The sequence below is a fragment of the Pseudophryne corroboree genome, chromosome 9 (genome assembly GCF_028390025.1).
Source record: "Pseudophryne corroboree isolate aPseCor3 chromosome 9, aPseCor3.hap2, whole genome shotgun sequence".
Classification (NCBI taxonomy): Eukaryota; Metazoa; Chordata; class Amphibia; order Anura; family Myobatrachidae; genus Pseudophryne; species Pseudophryne corroboree.
In genome coordinates this window covers 459136095-459158140 of record NC_086452.1, presented here as the reverse complement: position 1 = coordinate 459158140, position 22046 = coordinate 459136095, and the positions used below count along the sequence as shown (strand labels likewise).

General features: G+C 47.1%; 1 protein-coding gene across 4 annotated transcripts in view; it reads left to right on the top strand.

Moving 5' to 3' along the window:
- Positions 1-22046, top strand: part of RAD18 (RAD18 E3 ubiquitin protein ligase) — a 543966-nt gene that overhangs the window by 438231 nt on the left and 83689 nt on the right. For 3 of the 4 annotated variants that reach the window (XM_063941261.1, XM_063941264.1, XM_063941262.1), the window contains exon 12: positions 15945-16010. The exons of the other annotated variant lie outside the window; for it this stretch is intronic. In XM_063941261.1, the coding sequence (XP_063797331.1) occupies positions 15945-16010 (66 nt within the window). The remainder of the gene's footprint in view (positions 1-15944; positions 16011-22046) is intronic. 4 annotated transcript variants of the gene reach the window in all.

Below are 22046 nucleotides of genomic sequence, written 5' to 3'. Positions count from 1 at the left end.
GGTGTAATAAACAAAACCTTTCAACAACAACAGGAAAAACGCCTCCCGTGTCTGAATAATTTTTTTTTTAAAACTTGGTAAGCTAGGCTCACAAAATGGTGATATAAGCACCTATTGGCTTCAGCGGTTAGTCTACAGTCAACCAATCAGAAGTGGCTATCTAGTACTGGCAGCAGGCGTCACTGTCCGCTGTATTTTCATCAGCCCTCAGCCGCTGCAATGTGTTTGCAGTTATGCAATAGCACCGTTCCTGTATGTGGCCTATGGTAGCCAGTCCCTTCTCTCCTCTGTCTCATGCATCTTGGCGCAGAGCTGTATTGTCACTTTAGCGCAGTGCTGCATAGCCGCGTACACCTGCGCTCATGTTTCTGAGCACTTGCAGAACTCATATACAAGTTTACATAGCGTAATATGTGCAAAAGTCCAGCTAAACATCAGGCCCTTAATGGTGCCCAAGAAATATAGATAAGAAGGAGATGACGACCCCCATTTTTTTTTTTTTTTTTTTTTTTTTTGTGGGAAGACCGCTGCTCGTTGGGGCTTCTAATGGACATCAAATTCATATTGTAGAATATTCATGAGAATAATCTTTACCTGTTTATTACACTGATGACGATACTATGAACAGGCAGGAAAAGCTTCTTTTTATTATTTATTTTAAAGTTTACGTTTATTCCCTCGTCAGGCCTTAGCCTCTGACTTTCCAGCTGCTCCGTATTTGGTATTTGCATAATGTTCATTTTCTTTCCATTGTATGCACTTAGGCTTTTTTTTTTTTTAAAGACATTTGGGATATTGCTTGAATGGTCCAGGTTATAATCGCTATCAATCAGGTTACCTAGGCTGTTACTCATTATCGGCGTGGGTTACCATATGTGCAGCTTGTTCTTATTCCAAACTCCTGTCCCAGAAACTAGAACTATTACTGTATTCTTTATGTATCACTGAATATGTCCGACGCAGGAGTATTTCTACATCAGCCTTATAAACACCTAGAACATATACAACAAAGGCCCTCATTCCGAGTTGTTCACGCGCTAGCTGCTTTTAGCAGCCGTGCACACGCTAAGCTGCCGCCCTCTGGTAGTGTATGTTAGCATAGCAGAATTGCTAACGAAAGGATTGAAGTTCTGCTATTAAATATTTCCCTGAAGTTTCTGAGTAGCTCCAGACCTACTCACAGATTGCGATCACCTCAGTCCGTTTAGTTCCTGGTTTGACGTCACAAACACGCCCTGCGTTCGGCCAGCCACTCCCCCGTTTCTCTAGCCACTCCTGCGTTTTAGCTTGACACGCCTGCGTTTTTTAGCACACTCCCGGAAAACGCTCAGTTTCCGCCCAGAAACACCCACTACCTGTCAATCACTCACCGATCAGCAGAGCGACTGAAAAGCGTCACTCGGACCTGTGTAAAATTGCTTCGTTTTGTGTGAAAATACTTAACGCGTGCGCCCTGCGGCCCATACGCATGCGCAAAATCGCCCATTTTTAGCCTGATCGCTATTCTGCTAAAAACGGCAGCGAGCGATCAACTCGGAATGACCCCCCCATATTCCTCTAATGCTGATATACCCCTGTTGTACGTCTCCATGTACTTACAGTATACGTACAAATCTACGTACACGGTGCCTTGTGCTGCAACTGAACGGTGTGGAAACCGATACATTTGCTATAAAAACGGATCTAACTCTAAAAATAGTATTTATTACGCACACGATAAGTCTAATTTTTTATTGCAGCGTATCTATGAACATACACAGTAGTGTGATCATCTATGTAATCACTTTACACCCAGGCTTGGACCCGGCAGAGCTAATGCTCTGTTGCCTCCATCAGGCGGCGACATGTGCAAGTGATCATTACCGGGCAGTCGTCATCACCCGCTTGATAAATCTGACCGTTTTGGATCTTGATATAATTTGCGGATTTCGCAGTCTCTACAGAAACCTGCGATATCTGCTCTGCTGCTCTCAACACTTGCAGGTATACTTAATTAATGCCCCTTATAGAGGCCCTGGTGGTCATTCCGAGTTGATCGCAGCCAGCAACTTTTTGCTGCTGCTGCGATCAACTAGTCCACGCCTATGGGGGAGTGTATTTTATCTTAGCAGGGCTGCGATCGCTTGTGCAGCCCTGCGAAGCAAAAAATTTTTCAAGCAAAACATGACTAGCCCTGGACATACTTACCCTGTGCGACGATCTCTGCGATGCTGGGGCCGGCTTTGACGTCAGACATGCGCCCTCCGTTCTCCTGGACACGCCTGCGTTTTCCTTACCACTCCCCGAAAACGGCAGCCAGCGGTCCGGATCCGCCCAGGAACGCCTTCTTTCTGTCAATCTTGTTGCGGTCGGCTCTGCGACCGCTTTCTCCGTAGGACGCAACGTAACCCGGCGACCCCTATCGCCGGGCAACGTCGCGCACGCGCAGTGCGGACGCCGCGCATGCGCATTCCGGACCCGTTCGCACCGCTGCGACAAACCGCTGCGTGCAAACGGGTCGGAATGACCCCCACTGTCTCTATCTACCCCTCTAGCCAAATAGAGAAAAATTACTGTCCTGTAAAACTTGCTGTACGTATGGGGGGGGGAACATAATTCCATAGAATGTGCTGCGGCTTGTCACACATCGGCCACTTACGGCAGTGCCTACGTGGCACTAGTGGTACAAGGGAGCACTTCTGCGGCTGGTGGCCAAAATGTGTCCGTCAGGAACGGCACATTGTGTCTTCGCCAATGAATTTCTTTCCAACCATATAATTTGGTGTTATTGTGTTGCTAGCGTATAGCCTTATTGATGCGCAACAGGCCGGGAGCGCTGCAGATCATTGCAGCAGAATTTTATAAGCTGCAGAAAAGGCCTGACGTACATGATCTGTATAGACCGTGAGCTCCAGCGGACCGGGGCCTAGCCGATGACAGTATTGAAGGTGCTGTGTGATGTGGTGGCGCTGTACTAACAAACAGTAACGGCAGGTGAGCTCCCCCCTTAGAGATCACTTCTGGATTGCATACCCCTAAGGAGGTCTCCAGGAGGATTCGTGCATCAAACCTCTCGCTCCATGGAGACGATGAGCAAATACAGACAGGCTCCCGTGGGTTTGGGAAATCATCAAAGAACAGTTGGACGGCACATGTACGTGCTGCCCAGCTACCTCTATGACTGTTTGTTGTTACCCAGTTTTGTCTTATCATTGTGTCCAGTTGTAAAACGGAATTTGCTGCGCTATATAAGAAACGTAATAAATAATTGTCTTGGTGCCATTCATTTAATAGTAATATCTCGAAAATACCTTAAAAATTTTGAACAGGTTCATTTTGTGTTGTTTCTTCCTGGACAATTATTATTAAAGGTACAGTACGTTTAGAATATGTTCGTATTACCTAACTTGCCATTTTAGTGCGCCGTCAGCTATACGCAGTGGATGCCACCATTTTGTGAGCTCAGCTAATGCTTTTGAAAATGGAGCTTATTCATCCGCCGGGAACTCCCTACTGGTTATATGAATCTGGACATTGTTACATCTCATAAAGTAGCTGCGTCTATGATGTGCTTGTCATTGGCTGATGCCAACAGTGCCTACTCTAAGGCAGGGTGCGGGAAATAAGCTGCCCTTCAGTTACTGTTGAACTACACATCCCAGCATGCCCTGGCCCTGTTTTATCATGGCCTGATAGTAAAAATGGGTTAGGTATGCTGGGAAGTGTAGTTCCACAGCAGCTGGAGGGCCACTTATTGCCCACCCCTGCTCTAGGGTGTAGGCACATATTAGGAGGATCCGGGCACTGGACACGGAGAGCAGAGGTGTAGAATCCTCATGTATTAAATATACGGTGACTTTTACATCAGCATCAACGCCCTTATAGTTCAGGTTCCATTCCAGTCTGTTTGATTGGTCCTTAATGGCCCTTTAATAATAAGGGTTTGTTGCAGAGTTGATCTTACACCCATTTACATAGCATAACCTGCGCGTTTCACATTGTTCACAGTCTGGAACCAAGTGTACGCAAGTATTGTGCAGTGCAACGTTTTACGCGTTTCAGTCTCTACCCATGTGCAACTGCAGGGATGTAGCTTGGCTGTGACGGCGGTGGTTCAGCGAGGTCGTATCGTCAGAATAGCGAGCTATGTAGAGTTTGCCGGAAGTATGAATGCGCCTCTTAGGCACAAGTATAGGCTGGTGTAAGTCCGCACTGACAGTGATGGCGGTTATCAAAACAAGCGTGTGGACAGTGGAGCGCAAAGATGCGCACAACTCTCTGCGCACGCAATACTATGAAATCTGCGTCTGGTGGGGTTTAATTCTTCATCCGGCGCCAATGAGCTGTGTGGTGACGGAACGTTTAGAAGAAAATGCGTAAATTACCTGCCCTGCAGAGGTTCCTGTCATTGTGGGATAGTTCTATGTAATATGTGGCCTTAAAATTGGGGTGTTTTTACAGTGTGTGTGGTTTGCAGTTTGGGGTATTAACACCCCATACTGTATGTGGCTCGCAGTGTAGGACCAGAGTGTTTATCTGCCTTACAGCTCGGAGTAGGGAACTTCTGTGCAAAATGTTCCCAGTTTTCTGCAAGTACATTTTTAATATTTATTGGGCCGATCATCTGATATCACCCCGATAATTGTATAGGTGTGTATGCAGAAGCGTTAGTAGATAAACGCCTTGAAACTATCGGATCCCTTTGAAGAATGTACCCACTGATCTGATCATGGCAGCGAGGACTGGGGCGTTTATCCGATCTGCGCAGTGTGCGCCCAGCTTCAGTCTCTAGAAATGTAATAACTCAATCCGAAGAATAAAAGCTAAATAATAATAATAATACAATCACAGCTCTAATTGAGAAATAATGACTGTAAAACCGCAGCCTTTTCCCAACCACGCGTCACATACATGTGGATCGTTTCCCTGTGAGCGCACGCATGAAGATTCCTGGAAACGCTTGGAGGCTGTCATCACCTGGGTGTTTCGTGGCAGCAAATGTTTGTTGCCTGTGAGTGTTGTCCCAGACCCATGTAAGGAGCTGTGGCAGCTGCTTCCCGGGAACTGACGGCTTCTTTCCAGCTAATTATTATTATTATTATTATCCTTTATTTATATGGCGCCACAAGGGTTCCGCAGCGCCCAATTACAGAGTACATATACAAATAATCATACAGTAAAACAGCAACTTACAGTTGATGACAGTATAGGACAAGTACAGGGTAACTAAGCATAACTACATCAGCAGATGACACTGGAATAAGTATCAGGTGGCAGAAGACTGCTGGATTTGGTGCAGCTGAAGATTATTAAAGTAAGAAAAGGATAAGCACATGAGGGAAGAGGGCCCTGCTCGTGAGAGCTTACATTCTAAATGGGAGGGGTAGACAGACAGGGGTGACACAGATGGGGTACATAGAGAGTGCGGAACAGAGGGTTAGGATGAGATTTGGCTGGGTTTGGTGTAGAAGTGGGTCTTGAGAGCCCGTTTGAAGTTTTGTAGAGAGGTGGAGAGTCTGAGGGGGAGAGGTAGGGAATTCCAGAGAAGTGGTGCAGCACGTGAAAAATCTTGGAGATAGGAGTGGGAGGAAGTAATCCGTAGGCAGGAGAGTCGGCGTGCATTAGCAGAGCGAAGAGGACGGGTGGGAGTGTAAAGCGAGATAAGGTCAGAGATGTAGATGGGAGAGGAGTGGGTGAGGGCTTTGTAAGTGAGTGTGAGAAGCTTGATATGGATTCTGAAAGGGAAGGGAAGCCAGTGAAGGTCTAGTAAGAGAGGAGAGGTGGACGTAGTGCATTTGGTGAGGAAAATGAGCCGGGCAGCAGCATTAAGGATAGATTGGAGTGGAGAGACGTATGTGTCAGGGAGGCCAGTCAGGAGGAGATTACAGTAGTCCAGTCTGGAGATGACCAGTGAGTGGATAAGAGTCTTAGTAGCATCCTGCTAATGAGCCTCTCTCAGTGCGTTCCCTACATTGTCCTGCAGTTGGTGTACGCAGGGACCTGGGTGGCACAGAGCAGCGAGGGGCTATTGCGCCTTACTTTGCTGTATGACTCCCTGTGGTGTCTAATGGGGGAATCACTGGTCTTACGCAGGTGGACTTATGATATCACATAAGCTGTCACTCTTCTCTTTACGCGTGCATATATTTCTAACGTCTAATCGCCACCAGCAGCAGCAGTCAGTCAGTATTCATGAGAGTGCGGCCTAACCATTCACTAGGAACCAGTGACCTCGCCAAGGCAAAAACGGACTGGCTAGAATCTAATGTGGTGCCTCATGCCTCAGCGAGGTCCCTGGTTCCTAGAGAATGGTAAGGCTGCATTCACATGCTCAGTCCACAGAATGACGGCCTCCCCTGTGTGTAGACAGATGTTGCTCTTAATCATAATGGTTTTCTAAAGAGACTGTACATTATGTCAGGGTTATTAAATGAGAAAAGCTCACATTCTGCTCCGAATTAATGGGAATTATGTGCAATGTTCTGCTAAATAGGACTTCCTTGCATGTAGATATAGTTAGTGCTATAACAGAAAGGCCTTTCTGTCTCTCACGCCGAGACCTGGGGATAAGTGTGTGAGCGTCCTTCTCTCGTCTCGCTGCATCTCCCAGGTCATGCCACCGGAGCGCTCTCTCCTTCTTTGAAGTCCACTCCATTCTCCTCTTCCAACCACTTCACCATTGCGTCAGGTATTTACCTTTACCCCGGTCATGTCTCACAGTTCTACAAATACTTTGCTGCCTGGTTCCCCCATCTGAACAACCTTTCTTGTCTTCCTCATCCTGGGTAACTTCATCATCCTGATTGGCTATCCCACTCACTCAGCTGCCTTCAAAGTTCTCTCCCTTGTGTCTTTCTCACTCCCACTCCACGGCCACTTCCATCAGCTGTTCATTTCCTACTGCTGGGACATTTCTGACTCCACCAACCCCCAGTGCCCCCTCCCTGGCCATCATCTCCCTTCTTTTAGCCTTTCCCTACATCCATCATACTTGGCGTCTTCAACCATGATACTGTCTGCTCCTCTCTGTTATCTGCTCCCTTTCCAGCCCTATCCAAGCCGTCTCTCTTTACAGCAGCACCTTCACCTCTGTCCCTAACCACGCTGGCTCAGACGTCACGGTCGCATCGCTGGGATCGCAAATGCAGCGAGGAGGTGTTCCTAGGGATCGCCTTTGCAAAACTGTCTGCGAGCTGCTTTACAAATGCGGTCCAAGCTGAATGAGGGCCAGTGTAACATACATTGGAACTTATTTATTTATTTGTGTGTGAATATTACACCGAGCGGAGCCAATCTGCAAATGCGTTTCTCTGGCCAACTGGTTCCATTGAAAATAAAAGCAAGACCCAATCACGGAGGAGAAGCTCATGTTTTGGGTTAATTCTATTAAAAGCATTTCACACACTCAGGTGACCTTGATTTATTAAGGGGGTATTTATCAAATCGAAGAGAGAGTTAAAGTAGAGCGAGATAAAGCACCAACCAACCAGTTCCTGTAATTTTAAAATTTCAACCTGTAAAATGAGAGTTTAAAGCTGATTGGTTAGTGCTTTGTCTCTCTCTCTCCATGCTTGATTAACACCCCCTAAATCTAGAAGTATTTTTGGAGACAAATAAACCGGTTTATTTAACAGACAGGGAAAGTACCAAACCGGTCGGAGGTTGGATTTTGATGCAACGTTTGCACCGTGCGCCTCCGCACATTGAGGCTGACTTGTACTTTGTGGAGGCTGCTCCGGTGTGCAGCTTTATCCTATTAGGACGGATCGTGCGGCACACTTCATAAACTGAATAAAAAAGAAATCGGAACGTGAGTAATGAGGGGACCGGGAAAGAACTTAGATTCCTGGAAATTGCTAAATCATACACTAGGGGTTTGGCTCTGTGTCAGCCATATCCAGGATTCACATCAGTGTACAGCGCTGACGGTCCCTTATTCTGTGATGGTAAATAAACAAAGATATATATAATACGGTTCCAGCAGGGGAACGTTAGGCCTCAATTGTCCTTGTAAACTGCTGTTATCGCTCTGCAGATCAGATCTCGCTGAAGCTGTTTAGCACGCGCGCCGCTGTTCTGCTCCGGCAGCTCTTCATGTACAGCCGCAGAAGCCAATTTATCTCTTCCCTATCTCCCAATTAGAGCTCACTCATGCTGCAGCTATAAATCAGAGAGGCTGAATAAGCCGCTGATGTCCTTTTATGTGCGTGGAAGGCAAATTACAAAGTGCTTCCCTACAACCAAACTCTGTGCAGCCGCTGGTACATAGGGCCTAATTCAGCCTAATTTTTTGCAGTCCTGGATTTGCATAGTCTCTGCCCACCGGAGAGTATATTTTAGCTGTGTAAGTGTGCGATCGCATGTGCAGCCGAGCGGTACAAACAGATTTTGTGCAGTCTCTGCACAGCCCAGGACTTACTCAGCCGCTGCGATCACTTCAGCCTGTCCGGTCCCGGAAGTAACGTCCGGAACCCTCCCTGCAAACGCTTGCACACGCCTGCGTTTTTCCAACCACTCTCTGAAAACGGTCAGGTTCCACCCACAAACGCCCTATTCCTGTCAATCTCCTTGCGAACGGTTGTGCGAATGTATTCTTCGCACAAACCAATCGCTGAGCGGCGATCCGCTTTGTACCTGTGCGGCGCGCCTGCGCGTTGCGTTGCATACGCATGCGCAGTTTAGACCTGATCGCAGCGCTGCAAAAAAACCGATAGCGAGCGATCAGGTCTGAATTTCACCTATAGTAGATTGTAAGCTTGCGAGCAGGGCCTTCCTACCTCTGACTGTTTGTTATCACCCAGTTTGTTATATCATTGTTATTTCCAATTGTAAAGCGCAACGGAATTTGCTGCGCTATATAAGAAACTGTAAATAAATAAATATAGTACGCAGTCTTGTGTTCAAATACCATATAGGTTCTATGCTGGTTTACACCAGCAGTAACCGCACCATCATCAGCGATAACTCTACTGGTGTAAAGCATTATTTCTGCATGGGGGAAGCAGTTTTACCATTTATTCTTTTCCCTTAAGGCAGGCCTGGCCAACCAGTGGCTCTCCGGCTGTTGTGAAACTACAAGTCCCAGCATACACTGCCACAGTTTTACTATTGGGGAATGCTAAAACTGTGGCAAGGCATGCTGGGATGTGTAGTTTCAACTGGAGTCTTTTTATATAATGCCTAAAACTCTTTCAGCTGGAATTGTCCGGTATTTATAAAGTAGAGAGAAGCTTCTTTTCTTTCATCTTTTGTTCAAAACATATAACGCCATCTCTGGATGTTATTAAATAGACTCTGGCAGTAAATCATCTCAGGATGGCATTAAAAGAAAGACACAACATTAAATAAAGCCAATTGCTAATGAAATTTTCTTTGTACATTCTGGATCTTTTTGAAATAAATGGATTTATTTCACTGTAGGGAGAGGGGGGGGGGCAGATAGTGACTGCATTGTCGACATTACTGCGGTGAGTGCTGGCAGAGGATTGCAAGTCACAGAGCGACTGGAAGTTATAGTACAGTACATAATGCTTCACCTTGGAAAGATCTATTTCCATCTGAGAGCAAGTAATCTACAAACCATAACGAAATATACATAAAGGATGAAGCAGAACAAGAGTACAATATAATATTAGTATTCCAATCTACATCAAGCACTTACCCGAAACAGTGTACGTAAACCCATTGTCCTCCCAATATAGGGGGCACATAGATACTCCAACGTGTGCAAATCACTGTGCAGCCATGCATTTCACTGTCCTCTCTGCGCAATTAGGTTTCAGGTTTTACTGATGGGTGACAGGAATTTTATTGGTATAATGAGGTATGTGATGGTAATATTGTATAGTTTATGATGCTGGACGGAGCAAAGGATTCTGGGATCTGGCAGTGTGAGGGCAAGTAATCCATGGCAGAAGTCAGATATAGTGTTCTGTTAGGATGAGTACGTGTCTGTGTATTGGGTATCCGCAATCCAGGTCACAAGCCTACATTAAGAATAGCTAGTATCACAGCAGGAACGCAGGTCTCACTAGCTGAAACCCTGTGTGTAAAGATAGATTGATCATCAACACCCCCTTAATACACTTCAGGTTCCGCGTGGGCAGCCCTCTGTCCTGCATTAACCTTTTCTCCGTAAGAACGTAACACAAGACATTTAGTGAAAGAATGAGACACCTATAGTGTATTAATATACCAGCAGCATTTTAAGTGTTACAGGCTATGAAAAAAGAAATCTGACCATTAAGCCAGGAGGAGCTGATGAGAGCTTGGGGGGTCCTCCTGTTGCCCATTACTGCTATAATACAGCCTATAGCTCTATAATGTACATAATCAATGGCTTATAACAAATGTGCCTAGAAAAGTGTGTATTTCTGGCCTGCGTAATCTCTTTGTATATCTGCTTTTTGTATATATGCTGTACAGAGTGAGCATTCTTTATTTATTACCAGAAATAAATATATATATATATATATATATATATATATACACACACACACACACATATTGCACAGCACATATACATTGTTATCTTTATCCTTGACAAAAAAAAGTTTGCTGAACTAAAGCATATGTAAGTAACGTGCAATATGTGTAACACTTGTTTCCAGAGCTTCAGATCTCCCGGGCTGCCGGGTGCACACTATAGAAAAGCATATGCTGCACTTTTTATCTTGCGTTACTGCAGACCCCTGTTCTTAATTCTATACCCAGTGTCGGACTGGGGTGTGAATGGCCCACCGGTTGAATGCAGTGGTAGAGGCCCATGCTTAGTGGTGTGCCCGTCCACCACAGAAGCTTGGCTAACTATTAGAGAGTGCATGATCTGGGCCCCTTTTATAAATCAGTATATAGTAAATACTGCTAGTGCATGCATGGTAATGTATCAGATTAATTGTAAAGAATACATCATAGTCCTGTGCAGTATAAGGTAACATATAATTCAAGTGCACAGTCTAAAACCCGATCCCTAGAGGGTGGGCCCCCAGTGGTTTCCTCTGCACCCCTATGGGCCAGTCCGACCCTCTCTGTACCTGTAGGCTGCAGAGACGGTACAAGACCAGCAGTAAATACGTCAGAAGGAATATACTGCTGGGTTTTCCGTATTATTTATGGCGATAACAGATTTCCTTGAACGTCTGAACTTAAATCAAAGAGCCGTCATTATTTCCTTATGGAGCCAGTCAGATCTTCCGCAGCTGCTGCGTTTAATGTATCTCCGCACGCACCCGGAAAGGATTGCCCTGCCTGCCTGAGCGTGTGAGAGGCATGCCTGAAATATAGTCCTGTCAGATGAACCAAACACGCAATCTTTGGGACGCACAAAGCCCCTAAATGTAAACTGCAGAGCAGGCGGTGGTGCTGGAGCATCATCCTGGCACTGAGCCTGCATGCCATCATTTCTGGAATTCCAGGGGATGAGGTTCTGCTCCTCACACATCCTGAATCTGCCATGGGCCTGTGAGCCACACATACTGATCCACTGTTACAGGACGGCTCCTGTTACATCTTTATTGTACAACTTTGGCACATTAAAAAAAAGTTTGTAGCTTTGCAAGGTAACTGGAAGTCTTTGCATAAACTGTGAGCGTCCTTATCACTTAATTGGCAGTAGTAACACAATGTTTACAAAGGAAAGGATTTTACAGGATTGTTTAAACATACTTTACACCCACTCTCAGCACCAGAATATAAATGGGAAGTATGGTAGGGAGGCGCTAAGGAACGACTTTCTGTTTGAGGAGATCCTTAATTCTCTAAACCTTGGCCCCAGCGTCGTATATTCTTCTTCAGTCTTGTTTCATGCAATGCTTATTTCCAGAAATAATGTTACATTAAAGAGCCGCTCTGCACCATCTCTTGACAGTTTTCAAAGTGATTTGCTACTAGAGGTTGTCTCTGGTGCTTCCTGGGGTTTTTCTTCTGACTTTCTCCTTCCACCTTTCTCTCTTCAGTGCTCCGCCCCTTTTTCTACTCTCTCCCCCTCTTACTCCATCTCTCTTTTTCCCCCTCAACTGTCTTTTTTTTTTTTTTCTCACCCTGAGAATAGAAAAAGACAAACAGGGGAAGAGGGAGAAGAATGTCAGAGGAAGACAACGAAATAGAGATGAGAGAGACGGGGACGGTTCTCCCTTTTTCTTCTTTTTTTCTTTTACTCCCACAACTTTGTCTCTCTTTTGCTTCCTCTCACTCTTCACCCCTCCTCAGTCTTGCTCTTTTTCCTCCTCTTGCTCTCCTGCTCCTCTGTTTCTGCATCTTTCTCTCCTGCCACTCTGTGCCTGTGTGTTTCTCTCCTGCCCCTGTGTGTTTGCACCAGTTTCTCTCCTACCTCCTGTGTCTGTGGCTCTGTTTCTCTCCTGCCCCCCTGTGTCTGCATCTCTGTTTCTCTCCTGTCCCTCTGTCTGTATCTTTCTCTCCTGCCCCTCTGTCTGTGTATTTCTCTCCTGCCCCCCAGTGTTTGCGTCTCTGTTTCTCTCCTGTCCCTCTGTCTGTATCTTTCTCTCCTGCCCCCCAGTGTCTGCGTCTCTGTTTGTCTCTGTTTCTCGTCTGCCCCTCTCCGTCTTGCTCCTCTGTGTCTCCTGTATCTCTTTTTCTCTCCTGCCTCTTTGTGTCTCTCTACTGTCCCCCTGTGTCTTTGTACCTCCTGCCCCTCTGTCTCTGTTTCTCTCCTGCCCCTCTGTGTCTCCGTCTGTTTAAATCCTGCCCCTCTTTCTGTCTCTGTTTCTATCCTGCCCGCCTGTGTCAGTTTTTCACCTGCCTCTCTCTCTGTTTCTCTCCTCCCTCTTTGTGTTTGTGTCTATTTTTCATCTCCCTCTATATCTGCATCTGTTTTTCTCCTGCCCCTGTATCTGTTTCTGTTTTACTCGTGCCCCTTTGTGCCTGCGTCTGTTTCTTTCCTGCCCCTCTGTGTCTGCAACTTTTTCTCTCCTGCACTTCTATCTGTCTCTCTTTCTCTCCTGTCCCTCTGTGTCTGTGTCTTTCTCTCCTGCCCCTCTGTGTCTGCGTCTTTCTCTCCTGCCTGTCTGTGTCTTTCTCTCCTGCACTTCTATCTGTCTCTCTTTCTCTCCTGCCCCTCTGTGTCTGTTGCTCTCCTGTCCGTATGTTTGTTTCTCTCCTGCCCCTCTGTCTCTTTCTCTCCTCCTCTGTCTCTCTTTCTCTCCTGCCCCTCTGTGTCTGTGTCTCTTTCTCTCCTCCTCTGTCTCTCTTTCTCTCCTGCCCCTCTGTGTCTGTGTCTCTTTCTCTCCTCCTCTGTCTCTCTTTCTCTCCTGCCCCTCTGTGTCTGTGTCTCTTTCTCTCCTGCCCCTCTGTGTCTGTGTCTCTCCTGCCCCTCTGTGTCTGTGTCTCTTTCTCTCCTCCTCTGTCTCTCTTTCTCTCCTGCCCCTCTGTGTCTGTCTCTCTCCTGCCCCTCTGTGTCTGTGTCTCTTTCTCTCCTCCTCTGTCTCTCTTTCTCTCCTGCCCCTCTGTGTCTGTGTCTCTCCTGCCCCTCTGTGTCTGTGTCTTTCTCTCCTCCTCTGTCTCTGTTTCTCTCCTGCTCCTCTGTGTCTGTGTCTCTTTCTCTCCTCCTCTGTCTCTGTTTCTCTCCTGTCCCTCTGTGTCTGTGTCTCTTTCTCTCCTCCTCGGTCTCTGTTTCTCTCCTGCTCCTCTGTGCCTGTGTCTCTTTCTCTCCTCCTCTGTCTCTGTTTCTCTCCTGTCCCTCTGTGTCTGTGTCTCTCCTGCCCCTCTGTGTCTGTGTCTCTTTCTCTCCTCCTCTGTCTCTGTTTCTCTCCTGTCCCTCTGTGTCTGTGTCTCTTTCTCTCCTCCTCTGTCTCTGTTTCTCTCCTGTCCCTCTGTGTCTGTGTCTCTTTCTCTCCTCCTCTGTCTCTGTTTCTCTCCTGTCCCTCTGTGTCTGTGTCTCTTTCTCTCCTCCTCTGTCTCTGTTTCTCTCTTGTCCCTCTGTGTCTGTGTCTCTTTCTCTCCTCCTCGGTCTCTGTTTCTCTCCTGTCCCTCTGTGTCTGTGTCTCTTTCTCTCCTGCCCCTCTGTGTCTGTGTCTCTCCTGCCCCTCTGTGTCTGTGTCTCTTTCTCTCCTCCTCTGTCTCTCTTTCTCTCCTGCCCCTCTGTGTCTGTCTCTCTCCTGCCCCTCTGTGTCTGTGTCTCTTTCTCTCCTCCTCTGTCTCTCTTTCTCTCCTGCCCCTCTGTGTCTGTGTCTCTCCTGCCCCTATGTGTCTGTGTCTTTCTCTTCTCCTCTGTCTCTGTTTCTCTCCTGCTCCTCTGTGTCTGTGTCTCTTTCTCTCCTCCTCTGTCTCTGTTTCTCTCCTGTCCCTCTGTGTCTGTGTCTCTTTCTCTCCTCCTCGGTCTCTGTTTCTCTCCTGCTCCTCTGTGCCTGTGTCTCTTTCTCTCCTCCTCTGTCTCTGTTTCTCTCCTGTCCCTCTGTGTCTGTGTCTCTCCTGCCCCTCTGTGTCTGTGTCTCTTTCTCTCCTCCTCTGTCTCTGTTTCTCTCCTGTCCCTCTGTGTCTGTGTCTCTTTCTCTCCTCCTCTGTCTCTGTTTCTCTCCTGTCCCTCTGTGTCTGTCTCTTTCTCTCCTCCTCTGTCTCTGTTTCTCTCCTGTCCCTCTGTGTCTGTGTCTCTTTCTCTCCTCCTCTGTCTCTGTTTCTCTCTTGTCCCTCTGTGTCTGTGTCTCTTTCTCTCCTCCTCGGTCTCTGTTTCTCTCCTGTCCCTCTGTGTGTGTGTCTTTTTCTCTCCTCCTCTGTCTCTGTTTCTCTCCTGTCCCTCTGTGTCTGTGTCTCTTTCTCTCCTCCTCTGTCTCTGTTTCTCTCCTGTCCCTCTGTGTGTGTGTCTTTTTCTCTCCTCCTCTGTCTCTGTTTCTCTCCTGCCCCTCTGTGTGTGTGTCTTTTTCTCTCCTCCTCTGTCTCTGTTTCTCTCCTGCCCCTCTGTGTCTGTGTCTTTTTCTCTCCTCCTCTGTCTCTGTTTCTCTCCTGTCCCTCTGTGTCTCTGTTTAAAGTAATTAAAAGCCCTATTTCATTCAATTTAAACATAATTTCTACTATTGGTCTTCTACTTATTTGTTCAGGACATGTCTGAGTTTCAGGCTTGCCATTTTCCAGCAGAAGGTGCTGTTGTAGAAGGATATTAATGTATAGTTGCTGATCAATAATGCCTGGATTTAGCACTGAAGAACCATTTATTGCCTGTCTGTTTCCTCTCAGTCTCCGTTACATAGGACACTGCTCTTACACCAGATAGTTATCTCGGCATCTGGTTCTGCAAATGGCTCTGTTTCTAGATGATTCATGTGTCCTCGTCTTATTTCCTCGGCTATTGCTTGGAAAATAGAACCATTTTTTTCTGGATTCATTTATAATAACTATTTGTTCTGTTTCTGCAATAACTTTGTAGCACAGGAGCCGTCACAGTAGCCTATGGTGTGTAACACTTGTTGAGGACACTGGTGCAAAATAATAAAACTTACAAATACCAGTTATGGTCACATGGTGGCCTCGGGGCTACATATAGCCATTTGAGCCATTAACTGTGGCCGACTTAGTTTGTTATAGCCTGGAACTTTTTGTAAAATGCAATGTTTTATTGCAGATAGGTGTCTTTCTATGATTTTAACTTATGTTTTTTTTAAGTTATTATTGAGATTAAGCCTAATGTGCGGCCAGCAGCAGAACAATGAATTGCCATGCCCCATAGCAGTATTTGTGGAGGGACCGGCAATGCTGTTATATCCACGTGGTCCCCCATCCCTCAAATGTGCAGAGCAGGAGGCTCTTCTGGCTTTCCCTGTCTCAGGCAAGACTCTCTGTGGGAGTGGGAGCCTTGGGGTGGAGAAGACCCGGCAGTGTACCCATGGTAGTTCCGCCCTTGAAGAGCGGCTTATTTGAAGTTCACAATTAATCAGGTTCCCTTTCATTCCTATATACAGACACAATGAGGTATCCAGCATATTCTTATCATGTTTCTCTTGTCACATTGACTCTTTCAGTTCAAGTTCTGACATTTTACGAGACATAGAGGAAGCAGCGACGCTGGAAGAGACCAATTCCGCCCTGTAAGTACATGATGAAAGGTCTCTCACCAGCTACAGAGAGACTTCTGCTATAATCAGAATATTTTATTGGCGGAGATACAAACCAAGTTCTCTTTGAAGTGGGGAGTAATATAGTCAGTTGCCTAAAATAGCTCTAACATCCTGCCGGGTATTCTGCGCTTTATGTGCTACAAATTATTCTGTGGGTTGAATATAAAAATCTGTAAATGGTAATGTGTTTTCATCAGTCTTCTATCCACAATGGGTAACTGGACATCAACCTGTCAGGAGAGTCACTCTGTCCCTTACAGCAGACATGGTACATCTATGGGGGACTCAAAGGGCGTAGCGCATGCCAAGCCCATCCAGTTAGAAGCTGACTGTCTCTCTGGTTAATGCATTCCCTCAACCATCAGTTGTGGTTCCAGCATGTCCCCAGTACATGTGTGTACTGAGCAGCCAGAGAATATAGTCACCCACCAATGATAAAGGAGTGAGAATCAGGGGATAGTCTGAAGGATACTAGAATGGCCTGATCAGACATTGGTAGACTATTTATCATTCAGTATATTTGTGTGTGTGTATATATATATATTTCTCTAACGTCCTAGTGGATGCTGGGGACTCCGTCAGGACCATGTGGAATAGCGGCTCCGCAGGAGACAGGGCACAAAAGCAAGCTTTTAGGATCACATGGTGTGTACTGGCTCCTCCCCCTATGACCCTCCTCCAAGCCTCAGTTAGGTTTTTGTGCCCGGCCGAGAAGGGTGCAATCTAGGTGGCTCTCTTAAAGAGTTACTTAGAAAAAGTTTTTAGGTTCTTTATTTTCAGTGAGTCCTGCTGGCAACAGGCTCACTGCATCGAGGGACTTAGGGGAGAGATTTTCAACTCACCTGCGTGCAGGATGGATTGGATTCTTAGGCTACTGGACATAGCTCCAGAGGGAGTCTGAACACAGGGCTCGCCCTGGGGTTCGTCCCGGAGCCGCGCCGCCGACCCCCCTTGCAGACGCTGAAGATGAAGAGGTCCGGAACCAGGCGGCAGAAGACTCTCAGTCTTCATCAGGTAGCGCACAGCACTGCAGCTGTGCGCCATTGTTGTCAGCACACTTCACACAGCGGTCACGGAGGGTGCAGGGCGCTGGAGGGGGGCGCCCTGGGCAGCAATGTATAATACCTGTATGGCGAAAAATACATCACATATAGCCCTTGAGGCTATATGGATGTATTTAACCCCTGCCAGATATCTAAAACTCCGGAGAAGAAGCCCGCCGAAAAGGGGGTGGGGCCTATTCTCCTCGGCACACAGCGCCATTTTCCCTCACAGAAAGGCTGGTGGGAAGGCTCCCATGCTCTCCCCTGCACTGCACTACAGAAACAGGGTTAAAACAGAGAGGGCGGGCACTGATTTGGCGATATGTATATATATTAAAATGCTATAAGGGAGGAACACTTATATAAAGGTTGTCCCTGGATAATTATAGCGTTTTGGTGTGTGCTGGCAAACTCTCCCTCTGTCTCCCCAAAGGGCTAGTGGGTCCTGTCCTCTATCAGAGCATTCCCTATGTGTGTGCTGTATGTCGGTACGTGTGTGTCGACATGTATGAGGAAAATATTGGTGAGGAGGCCTGTAATGGTGATGTCACTCTCTAGGGAGTCGACACCGGAATGGATGGCTTATTTATGGAAATTACGTGACAATGTCAACACGCTGCAAGCCGGTTGACGACATGAGAGCGCCGGCGAACAAATTAGTATCTGTCCAGGCGTCTCAAACACCGTCAGGGGCTGTAAAATGCCCATTTACCTCAGTCGGTCGACACAGACCCAGACACGGACACTGATTTCAGTGTCGACGGTGAAGAAACAAACGTATTTTCTTTTAGGGCCACACGTTAAGGGCAATGAAGGAGGTGTTACATATTTCTGATACTCCAAGTACCACAAAAAAGGGTATTATGTGTGAGGTGAAAAAACTACCTGTAGTTTTTCCTGAATCAGATAAATTAAATGAAGTGTGTGATGATGCGTGGGTGTCCCCCGATAGAAAATTATTGGCGGTATACCCTTTCCCGCCAGAAGTTAAGGCGCGGTGGGAAACACCCCTCAGGGTGGATAAGGCGCTCACACGCTTATCAGAACAAGTAGCGGTACCATCTACGGATAGGGCCGTACTTAAGGAGCCAGCTGATAGGAGGCTGAAAAATATCCTAAAAAGTATACACACACATGCTGGTGTTATACTGCGACCAGCGATCGCCTCAGCCTGGATGTGCAGAGCTGAGGTGGCTTGGTCGGATTCCCTGACTAAAAATATTGATACCTTTGACAGGGACAGTATTTTATTGACTATAGAGCATTTAAAGGATGCATTTCTATATATGCGAGATGCGCAGAGGGATATTTGCACTCTGGCATCAAGAGTAAATGCGATGTCCATATCTGCAAGAAGATGTTTATGGACACGACAGTGGTCAGGTGATGCAGATTCCAAACGGCACAAAGATGTATTGCCGTATAAAGGGGAGGAGTTATTTGGGGTCGGTCCATGGGACCTGGTGGCCAGGGCAACTGCTGGAAAATCCACCGTTTTTTACCCTAAGTCACATCTCTGCAGAAAAAGACACCGTCTTTTCAGCCTCAGTCCTTTCGTCCCTATAAGAGTCATATCTGCCCAGGGATAGAGGAAAGGGAAGAAGACTGCAGCAGGCAGCCCATTCCCAGGAACAGAAGCCCTCCACCGCTTCTACCAAGTTCTCAGCATGACGCTGGGACCGTACAGGACCCCTGGATCCTACAAGTAGTATCCAAGGGGTACAGATTGGAATGTCGAGAGGTTTCCCCCCTCGCAGGTTCCTGTAGTCTGCTGTACCAATGTCTCCCTCCGACAGGGAGGCAGTATTGAAAACAATTCACAAGCTGTATTCCCAGCAGGTGATAATAAAATTACCCCTCCGACAACAAGGAAAGGGGTATTACTCCACACTATATGGTGGTACTGAAGGCTAGGTGAGACCTATTCTAAATCTGAAAAATTTGAACACTTACAAGGGTTCAAATCCAGATGGAGTCACTCAGAGCAGTGATAGCAAAGAACAAGGGGACTATATGGTGTCCCGGGACATCAGGGATGCTTACCTCCATGTCCCAAAATTTGCCTTTTCTCACCAAGGGTACCTCAGGTTCGTGGTACAGAACTGTCACTATCAGTTTCAAGACGATGCCGTTGGATTGTCCAAGGCACCCCGGGTCCTTACCAAGGTAATGACCGAAAGGAGGATTCGTCTTCAAAGAAAATGGACGACCTCCTGATAAGAACAAGGTCCAGAGAACAGTTGGAGGTCGGAGTAGCACTATCTCAAGTAGTTCTACGACAGCACGGGTGGATTCTAAATATTCCAAAACCGCAGTTGTTCCGACGACACGTCTGCTGGTCCTAGGGATGATTCTGGACACAGTCCAGGAAAAGGTGTTTCTCCCAGAGGAGAAAGCCAGGGAGTTATCCGAGCCAATCGGGATCCGCCTAAAACCAGGAAAAGTGTCAGTGCATCATTGCACAAGAGTCCTGGTAAAAATGGTAGCTTATTACGAAGCGCTTCCATTCGGCAGATTTCACGCAAGAACTCTTCAGTGGGATCTGCTGGACAAATGGTCCGGATCGCATCTTCAGATGCATCAGCGGATAACCCTATATCCAAGGACAAGGGTGTCTCTCCTGTGGTGATTACAGAGTGCTCATCTTCTAGAGGGCCGCAGATTCGGCATTCAGGATTGGATGCTCGTGACCACGGAGGCCAGCCTGAGAGGCTGGGGAGCAGTCACACAAGGAGTGTGATCAAGTCTGGAGAATTCTCTCCACATAAATATACTGGAGCTAAGAGCAAATTTATAATGCTCTAAGCTTAGCAAGACCTCTGCTTCAAGGTCAGCCGGTATTGATCCAGTGGGATAACATCACGGCAGTCGCCCACGTAAACAGAAAGGGCGGCACAAGAAGCAGGAGGGCAGTGGCAAAACTGCAAGGATTTTTCGCTAGGCGGAAAATCATGTGATAGCACTGTCAGCAGTGTTCATTCCGGGAGTGGACGACTGGGAAGCAGACTTCCTCAGCAGGCACGACCTCCACCCGGGAGAGTGGGAACTTCATCGGGAAGTTTTCCGCATGATTGTGAACCGTTGGGAAAGACCAAAGGTGGACATGATGGCGTCCCGCCCGAACAAAAAATGGGACAGGTATTGCGCCAGGTCACGAGACCTTCAGGCGATAGCTGTGGACGTCCTGGTAACACCGTGGGTGTAACAGTCGGTGTATGTGTTCCCTCCTCTGCTTCTCATAACCAAGGTATTGAGAATTATAAGACATAGAGGAGTAAGAACTATACTCGTGGCTCCGGATTGGCCAAGAGGGACTTGGTAACCGGAACTTCAAGAGATGCTCACAGAGGACTAATGGCCTCGGGAGCTAAGAAGGGATTTGCTTTCAGCAAGTACCATGTCTGTTCCAAGAGGAACCGTGGCATCGGCCTTTAAGAAAGGACCTGCTCCAGCAGGGACCTTGTCTGTTCCAAGACTTACCGCGACTGCGTTTGACGGCATGGCGGTTTGAACGCCGGATCCTAAGGGAAAAGGCATTCCGGAAGAGGTCATACCTACCCTGGTCAAAGCCAGGAAGGAGGTGACCGCACAACGTTATCACCACATGTGGTAAAAATATGTTGCGTGGGTGAGGCCAGGAAGGCCCCACGAAAAAATTTCAACTAGGTCGATTTCTGCACTTCCTGCAAACAGGAGTGTCTATGAGCCTAGAATTGGGGTCCATTAAGGTTCAAGTTTCGGCCCTATAGATTTTCTTCCAGAAAGAATTGGCTTCAGTTCCTGAAGTCCAGACGTTTGTCAAGGGAGTATTGCATATACAGCCCTTGTGTGCCTCCAGTGGCACCGTGGGATCTCAACGTAGTGTTGGGATTCCTCAAATCATATTGGTTTGAACCACTCAAATCTGTGGATTTGAAATATCTCACATGGAAAGTGACCATGCTGTTGGCCCTGGCCTCGGCCAGGCGATTGTCAAAATGGGCGGCTTTGTCTTACAAAAGCCCATATTTGATTTTCCATTCGGACAGGGCAGAACTGCGGACTCGTCCCCAGTTTCTTCCTAAGGTGGTGTCAGCGTTTCACCTGAAACAACCTATTGTGGTGCCTGCGGCTACTAGGGACTTGGAGGACTCCAAGTTGCTAGACGTTGTCAGGGCCCTGAAAATATATATATATATATATATAATTCCAGGACGGCTGGAGTCAGAAAGTCTGACTTGCTGTTTATATTGTAGGCACCCAAAAAAGCTAGGTGCTCCTGCTTCTAAGCAGACTATTGCTCGTTGGATTTGTAGTACAATTCAGCTTGCACATTCTGTGTCAGGCCTGCCACAGCCAAAATCTGTAAATGCCCATTCCACAAGGAAGGTGGGCTCATCTTGGGCGGCTGCCCGAGGGGTCTCGGCTTTACAACTTTGCCGAGCAGCTACTTGGTCAGGGGCAAACACGTTTGCTAAATTCTACAAATTTGATACCCTGGCTGAGGAGGACCTGGAGTTCTCTCATTCGGTGCTGCAGAGTCATCCGCACTCTCCCGCCCGTTTGGGAGCTTTGGTATAATCCCCATGGTCCTGACGGAGTCCCCAGCATCCACTAGGACGTTAGAGAAAATAAGATTTTACTTACCGATAAATCTATTTCTCATAGTCCGTAGTGGATGCTGGGCGCCCATCCCAAGTGCGGATTGTCTGCATTACTTGTACATAGTTATTGTTACAAAAAAATCGGGTTATTATTGTTGTGAGCCATCTTTTTTAGAGGCTACTTCATTGTTATCATACTGTTAACTGGGTTCAAATCACAAGTTGTACGGTGTGATTGGTGTGGCTGGTATGAGTCTTACCCGGGATTCAAGATCCTTCCTTATTGTGTACGCTCGTCCGGGCACAGTACCTAACTGAGGCTTGGAGGAGGGTCATAGGGGGAGGAGCCAGTACACACCATGTGATCCTAAAAGCTTGCT